Below are 9,134 nucleotides of genomic sequence, written 5' to 3'. Positions count from 1 at the left end.
GGTTTTCACTCAATAAGGCTAGGAATCGTACTAAATCAATTTCAAATTAATTTTGAGTTCTTTATCATCTTTAAATATTTATTCTATAAAGTATTCATTGGAAAATAACCTTAAACATCTTTTTTTCCGTTGTGCACATTGTTGTACAATTATAGTGAAATCGTAAACTCAAAATACAAATTTGTTTACATTTTAAATTTGCTAAATTTTCTCACATTTATGCCTCTTTCTTTAGGTAACAAGCATCTAACATGCTCTAAAACAATTATTCAAGCGCTATAAAATTCATGTTTGCCCTTCCTAAAGGTGTAAACTTTTATTCGTTTCTAAGCCATAACGTGCATTAAAATAATCAAACAAACGAAACTATGCCATCTCTTACATATCGTTGCTTATCAATTTGATTCCCTAATGCTGTCATTCAAGCTGATGAAATATCATAAAATATTTACCGGAAAATTTAGAATCATTAAATGTACCTGAAAGTATCATTGGAAATGTTTTATATGTTTGACCATTGAAAAATCAGTTATGTAGCACGGTTGTTAACCTCTTGTCGTATGTAAATAGTATAAGCCCAGTACGATTTAGTCTGTTCATGGACGGGAGTGGTAATTGCAAGCCGCAAGCTAGCGTCCACGCCCCCTTGTGACTTGCAATGAACGGCTTAATCAACATTCTATAATTAACATTAAAATGGTGAAATTAGAAATTCAAACTTACGTAAACCAATTTCATCTAAGTGTTTATCTTGTATCAATCATCATAAATGATACAATGATGGCGTGGTTTGTAACAAACAAGTGAACGCTGGTGACAAAATGTTTCAGTAAATTTCTGCTTCTCTCCTCTTTGCGTCATCGAGATGTATCTCTCAAATTCTGATCCAAAATTTTTATCAGTCATTAAGTCAGTAAGCATCAAATGTTAATGCAAATCGATGCTCAAAATACTTACATGTATAACTATATATAAATTTATGCATGTATAATGTCATTTCAATACGACTGAAAAAATATATGATCTGAACAAACAATTTATGATAGACTTGTACATAAAACGTATAAGTACTTATTTCTGCGGGCTTAATATTCTGCAAATTTCGTTAAAATAAGCGGTTTTTTTTGTGTATCTTATTTCTGCGGTGTCATCATTCCCGCTTTGATACGTATTATTTCTGCGTTTACAATGTATTTAATAAATTTGTAAAAAAAATACCGATAAAAAAGACAATATTTCAAAATTTGTTGATGTTACATTACTTCCGGTTAAAAATACAGATATACTGATAATATGTTTCGTCTTTTATTAATTAGGGTCCGAATCTCGGCAGAGACTTTAATCCCTAATTTAAAAAAAGAAATGCTCGTTCGGTGGTTATACTCAGGTACAGGCTCGCCCTTGAAAAAAATGTACGAAAAGGCACTGGTATCTTAGTCCACCAGTAATGAGTAATACATCTAGATATTAAGATCTTTGGCAAGTGAAAAGCAAACAACCCTTTATAAACTTTTGGTATGGTGATTATCGGTCTTAACATATATTTTAAAACCGTTTATAAATATGTGACATCTGCCCTAATTTGTTAGTTCTCGTACATAACAATCTTAAAAAAAAATAGCGTAGTCATGATGAGTGGAAGTAAAAGCCTTAAGTTCTTTATGAGATAAAGCTGAATGTTTCCAGGACAGTAATTGCGACAGTTTCAAAGGCAATTACAAAAACTACTACAAATGATGTTCGCAATATCAAAGAAGTGGTTAGTCCGGTTAAAAACGATACTATGAAACGATATCAAAGTAATATTCGTTCCTATGAGTTGTAAATTTTGAATGGTTATATTATGAATTACTATCAAGATTATGTACTATGCTTGTTCAGTACATGTCTAAGGGGTATGCTATTCATAAATCAGATACATCAGTATAGTATAACAAGTTAACATGTTTGTAGAAAATGTTACATATACCAAAGCGTTCTTACAAACAATTGCGTTTGAAAAAAATAAGAAATAGCAGTGACTAATATATTTTATATTTACTTTCAAAACAAATTTTTGTCGTTTTAAGTTTGCATACATATATGATGTAATGATACAAATGACTTTAAACCAGTTTCCAACTTGTATTGATGAAATAAAAACTTAGAAAGTAAATAACACAGTAGTAAGTACATACAGCACAAACTACAATTTGAATTCAGCATTTCATATCGCAAGACTAGTTAAAGCAAATTCGTGACAAGGTTTTGTAAAACAATAATAAACATTAAACAAAACATAAACCACTTTCAAATGATCATCTAATTGATTGAAAATGTTAATTATATTTGGTTCAAAACTCAACTATGAAAATAATTGAAGAACAAGAATTTAAATCAACCGATATACATGTAGTCCTGGGTAAAAATGTATCTTCTATTTGGATAAAAAAAATGATTAACTCTCATCCAGTCATATCCTCTCTTACGAAATATACAAAATAATAATTTGATAACAAACCAAACCAAACCAATACATTACATAACATAACATAACATGGAATTTATTTTCTAACAGACATAAACAGATCATTATATATCAATTATAAACGTTATTCATACATGACAACTTACTAGATATACATATTCATCATGAAATGAGATAAACAAATGTTAGAACATAAATAAATCAGAATAAATGGAAATGGAAAAAAAAACTAGAATATGAAAATTGTACGGATAACTGGAATTTGTCTTCAATGTCAATGACGTCACAATACGCACACACACACACACACATATAAATATAGACATGTATACATTTCCTTTTATTTCTCGGAAATTGATAGACTAGTTATCTATTTTCCTCTAATTTTTAAGTCAATTAAACGCATTACTTCTTAACAGCGCATCTGTACTTTAAATTATTAAAAATAATCGAAAATCTTGAAATTTCAAATTTATTTTTCAATTCCTTGTAAAAACAGAGAGATTCAATATTTCTTCTCTAGTACGCTATAAACGAGTCTAAATGTTTTTGTCATACGGGTATCAATTTTAACAGAGTGTGGAAACATTTTGACTCCGTCAAATCCATTTTCTTTTAACAAGTCCTTCACATATTATCAATCACATTGTTAGAACTGTTAGTTAAATGCCTACGGCCGTGATAGTATTGTATTTGAATGCAATTTTCTATTTTTCAGTGAAGTAACAAAAAATATTTTAACACCTCGATTGATCTTTAAGACATTACAAATTTAATAGCTAAATTAGTGAAATTCTTATTTTATCATTTTTAAAAGTTCTATAAATTTAGACATGCATGGTTTAACACAATAATACATTTTATGTACAATTTCCATAAATCAATATAACATGGGCAAATCAAAATTAAATGATATTCGTCTTTATCACATAAACCGCGGCGCAGGAGTGTAATAAAGCCATTTAATAAAAACGATATTACACTAGTCAATATTACACTAGTGTAATAACACTTTGACGTCACGTAATTTGCGCTATAAACATAGAGTTAAAGCGCACTAATGTTAGCGTTACACTATCGGCGCGTCAAAGAAAAATGACTCTTGTTAACAGTTTACCGTTCTTATTTTATATATGTGATAAATAGAACATTATATTCGTGTAGATTCAATACTAAATTTATTGAACTCGTTGAATAAAACAATATTATGCTCACCAGAGGCTCGCATAATATGATTTTATTCAACTCGTTCAATAAATTTAGTATTAAACCTACACTCATTCAATATCCTCTATTTAATATATGTCGTGCTTATCAAAGTATATATACAATGACGTTGATTTCACACGATTCTCTTCGTACCGTTTCGACCTGTTTAAATTTTCGAAGGTTGTGAAGACAACCTAAAATAAAATCTTAAATTACAAGGCATACCATCCAATTACTTTGCATACTTAAAATCACTTTTAACATGATAAGATACTTCTTATAGACTGTTTTCCTTATTCACATGCCCCCTTGAACATGACTGTCGATGGTCCGTTGTTTTAAACATAATATAAAAGTCTTTTCTCAATCGGTTTCAGACGAATCTCACACATATGCAAAACCATAATCATGCATTTGCTAACCAGTTTTTCTTTCCCATTAATCAATCATAACATAAAAACATAAATGTCTATGTCTATATCCCTTTCATTAAATACTTAACCGTTTACCTACTGTAAATTTAATTCACGTACAAATAATTGAATTGGCAATTTTGCATCATTAACAAGTGAGATAACAGGTAAAGGTTAGTCATATTAATTCTAGAAATGTAAAATTTAACATGAAACAACATGTTATCCCATTGACTCATACCAACAAAATTCTTATAGTTAAAATTTCTTTAAATTAAAAGTCCTGAATACTTTTATTTATTTACAATATTTTACATTAAACAAGTATTTGCTAATAACACGAAATGTTATAAATATATCATCATAGCCTTAACATCTCTGCATTCCTTACGTAAAGAATAAAATAATCACTTGCTTATGGCTCCTTTAATATTGAAATGTCAGCAGGTTTATAATTAGAAAGCGAAAGCTGTTACATTTTGAAAGGTTTTTCAATGTCTTAGTTTGTCATATTGTTTTCATAATTCAAAAATAAGAAAATCAAAATCAGCACTCGATTGTTTTCTTGTTTGTCCAACGTAAAGTCTGTCTGACCTATTACTGACAAGGAGTGACTGTGGTGCAAATCCGCCATCACTTGTCAGAAGTTCATTCCTGACATATTATCAATCACATTGTTAGAACTGTTAGTTAAATGCCTACGGCCGTGACAGTATTGTATTTGAATGCAATTTTCTATTTTTCAGTGAAGTAACAAAAAAATATTTTAACACCTCGATTGATCTTTAAGACATTACAAATTTAATAGCTAAATTAGTGAAATTCTTATTTTATCATTTTTAAAAGTTCTATAAATTTAGACATGCATGGTTTAACACAATAATACATTTTATGTACAATTTTCATAAATCAATATAACATGGGCAAATCAAAATTAAATGATATTCGTCTTTATCACATAAACCGCGGTGCAAAGGTGTAATGAAGCCATTTAATATAAACGATATTACACTAGTCAATATTACACTAGTGTAATAACACTTTGACGTCACGTAATTTGCGCTATAAACATAGCGTTAAAGCGCGCTAATGTTAGCGTTACACTATCGGCGTGTCAAAAAAAATGACTCTTGTTAACAGTTTACCGTTCTTATTTTATATATGTGATAAATAGAACATTATATTCGTGTAGATTCAATACTTAATTTATTGAACTCGTTGAATAAAACAATATTATGCTCACCAGAGGCTCGCATAATATGATTTTATTCAACTCGTTCAATAAATTTAGTATTAAACCTACACTCATTCAATATCCTCTATTTAATGTCGTGCTTATCTAAGTATATATACAATGACGTTGATTTCACACGATTCTCTTCGTACCGTTTCGACCTGTTTAAATTTTCGAAGGTTGTGAAGACAACCTAAAATAAAATCTTAAATTACAAGGCATACCATCCAATTACTTTGCATACTTAAAATCACTTTTAACATGATAAGATACTTCTTATAGACTGTTTTCCTTATTCACATGCCCCCTTGAACATGACTGTCGATGGTCCGTTGTTTTAAACATAATATAAAAGTCTTTTCTCAATCGGTTTCAGACGAATCTCACACATATGCAAAACCATAATCATGCATTTGCTAACCAGTTTTTCTTTCCCATTAATCAATCATAACATAAAAACATAAATGTCTATGTCTATATCCCTTTCATTTCATGCTGAACCGTTTACCTACTGTAAATTTAATTCACTTACAAATAATTGAATTGGCAATTTTGCATCATTAACAAGTGGAGCTAACAGGTAAAGGTTAGTCCTATTAATTCTAGAAATGTAAAATTTAACATGAAACAACATGTTATCCCATTGACTCATACCAACAAAATTCTTATAGTTAAAATTTCTTTAAATTAAAAGTCCTGAATACTTTTATTTATTTACAATATTTTACATTAAGCAAGTATTTGCTAATAACACGAAATGTTATAAATATATCATCATAGCCTTAACATCTCTGCATTCCTTACGTAAAAAAATCACTTGCTTATTGCTCCTTTAATATTGAAATGTCAGCAGGTTTATAATTAGAAAGCAAAAGCTAGCCACCGTTACATTTTGATAAGTTTTGCAATGTCTTAGTTTGTCATATGGTTTTCATAATTCAAAAATAAGAAAATCAAAATCAGCACTCGATTGTTTTCTTGTTTGTCCAACGTAAAGTCTGTCTGACCTATTACTGACAAGGAGTGACTGTGGTGCAAATCCGCCATCACTTGTCAGAAGTTCATTCCATTCCCCTTCAATTGAAACCACACTTAAACAGTTAAATCCGCATACATAGATTGACTGAAATTGGTCAGCGGTAATACCAAATGGTCCACGCATTTTGTCATCTATATATGGAAAATCTCTTAAGATATTGCCAGACATATCACACGACTGTATGCAGTGCTTTGAAGGAGAAGCAAAAATGATTTGATCATCATTTGTAAGGTTTATTCTGTCAATGCGCAAACCGAAAGAAGCAATGGTTCTCACAAAATGACCATTAAGCGACCAACACTGAATGCTAGCATTTTCATAATCTGTGGCAACTATCATCACATTTTCAGACTTATGATATCTGATTCCTCCGGGACTGTCCACTTTTATATATGTACGCTTACTAACAGTAATAATTTCATCGATAGTAAAAAATAATATCCTGTCATCATATGGACAAGAAATTGCTATTTCACCATTTGGCCTATCATAGCTGATAAATGTGATTCCCCAAGGTAACCATTCAAGCTGGTGATACATCAGTGAATATTCAACGGAAATAATAATCAGTCTTTTGTTTATATTATCTACAAGTATCACGGGAAATGTTTCATTTGAGGGTGTTGCTATATCAGTTATAGAGCACGACTGCTTTCCACCTGCTATATTTACCTTTTTTTGAAGCTTAAGTTTACGTCTTTGATGTTTCTCGACAACAAAGTTTTCCGAATCAAGCATTTGGTACTGTGATTTATAAGAAACACGTAAACTCAGACCGAAAACTCCCTTGAGATCTCTCTTTATGTTGTCTACTTCGCCCTCTCCTTCGGTCATTGATATGTATCTCTCAATTTCTGATAAATTGGTATCACGTATTAAGTCTTTTTTCTGAAACCGTAAAAATATTATGTAAGTACTCAAAATCATAATAAAAATAGACAAATTCATTACATACTTACTTATTTAGAAATATTGATGATTCAATTTCCATATTTTTACATTAATTTTTTTTTAACACAGTCCACTGCACATATTTTCCGTATTTTTACGGATATCTTGCCGGACTACTTTCATCTAAATTCAGCCAAAGCAAAAAAATTTAGGAAAGTCTTTCAAAAAATGTATATAATATACAGAAAATTCAAGTTTTTCTATACATACATGATTTATTTTCATAATGTGGTTTGAAACTTATCATATTTTACCATTGAATACCGCAACATATGAATTTATTTTTCATACCACTCAATGAAAATAAATCCTTTATTAATAGAAAAAAAAGTTTGATATCTGTCAAAAATATGTCCATACAAAAGTCAATAAATATGAAACCAATTCACGGAAAGTTTAAAGAATAAATTGCCTGTTTGGATGAAGTGCGACAAATGTATACACAGTCAGCATTTTATTAATTCATTGGTTGAATACATAACAACCACTGATCTCGTAGCAAAACTAACTACCCAAGTCATATTTAAGTAATATCGGGACCGTATCACGCTCATTGGCTCATTGGAGATTGTTTGTCATGTAACATCTAGGTTTAAACCTGAAAACAACAAAAATTGAAAGATTATATATATAATTACATATTTATCATACCTTTTTAAGTTTCTGACATATATCGAGCATCTCCGTTTGCCTTATCTTGCTTCCCTCTCGAAATCTATAAACCTCATTGTTTAAGCGTTTTTCGGTTTCGTCAAAATATTTGTTAACTTGCTCTCTATCTAAACGGATTTGTGACAAAACCTCCTCATAGGATACGTCAGAATCTTCGTTGGCATTTGTTTCTTGCTTTAGTATATACGCTGCTTTATCTTCTACATATTTGATTTTTGAAACAATGCGTTTACTTTCAGAATCATAAATATCATGAATGTTGTACAGCTCATCACATTGTCTATGCTGTTTTAAAGCGCATTCGCTACATACAATTATTTCATGACTTTTGCATTGATATTTAAGATCTTCTGAAAGGGTGAACAGAACATTTTGTATTGAATATCCTCCTTCTGCTTGGAACTGGTGGGGGAGATTTCTTTGTCTTGCATTTATCATTATTTTCACCTTGCTGCAGATCCTGGTCATCTGAAACCTTATGTTTATCTGGGTCTGGAGGCGTGGGGGCTCTTTCTTTTGACAAAATGGTCTTGTATTCAACAAGAACGTGATCTTTGAAAGGTTTTGGTCGACGATGATATTTGAAGCAAGCATCACACAAGTATTTTCCACATGTTATGCAATATCCGTAAGCTTCATGAAGAACATTTTCCTCTTGGCAGGGTTGGCATTTTCGCTTGACCTTATCATCACTGCTCTCCTTACGTCCTGGCACCTCCATATCAAATGTTTTAACCTTAAAAAGTTTAAATCATTATGTAATTACAATTTAAAGTTTGTTGCAGTTTGTTTTATTTTGAGCTAAAATATTGTTTAATTTTGATCTTGTATTTAAAACTCTCAATACATGTTCGTTCGTATCTAATAATGTTTTTGTTTCGACCATCGTTCTTTGCACTTTCAAGATTATTCAGACAATAATGACATGTGTCACACCAACTGTTGATAAACATGATGTAAATAATGCAAGCGTTATATATTTGTTAATGACAAATATTTCATTCCGGTAAAGCAAATTCGTCAGATAGGTTATACTCCTTAATGCCGAATAATAAGCAGTTACTTCCCAAGGACGTATTTGAAAAATGATGGGAAAATCAATGCATGGAGCATTGTCGGTATATCTAGACAGCTTATAATTAAAATTTT

General features: G+C 30.5%; 1 protein-coding gene across 1 annotated transcript; it reads right to left on the bottom strand.

Moving 5' to 3' along the window:
- Positions 1–5,255: 5,255 nt before the first annotated feature.
- On the bottom strand, positions 5,256–8,661 carry LOC132758604 (uncharacterized). The gene is made up of 2 exons (XM_060750297.1): positions 7,965–8,661; positions 5,256–7,250 (listed from the first exon to the last, which is right to left on the bottom strand). Exons 1-2 carry the CDS (start codon positions 8,577–8,579, stop codon positions 6,255–6,257), a joined length of 1,611 nt encoding a protein of 536 aa, XP_060606280.1. The 5' UTR covers positions 8,580–8,661; the 3' UTR covers positions 5,256–6,254.
- Positions 8,662–9,134: the final 473 nt, after the last annotated feature.

This window comes from Ruditapes philippinarum, unplaced genomic scaffold (genome assembly GCF_026571515.1).
Source record: "Ruditapes philippinarum isolate M1 unplaced genomic scaffold, ASM2657151v2 ctg11539_1_1_1_1, whole genome shotgun sequence".
In the NCBI taxonomy this organism is placed as follows: Eukaryota; Metazoa; Mollusca; class Bivalvia; order Venerida; family Veneridae; genus Ruditapes; species Ruditapes philippinarum.
This window is presented reverse-complemented; position numbering and strand designations above follow the sequence as displayed.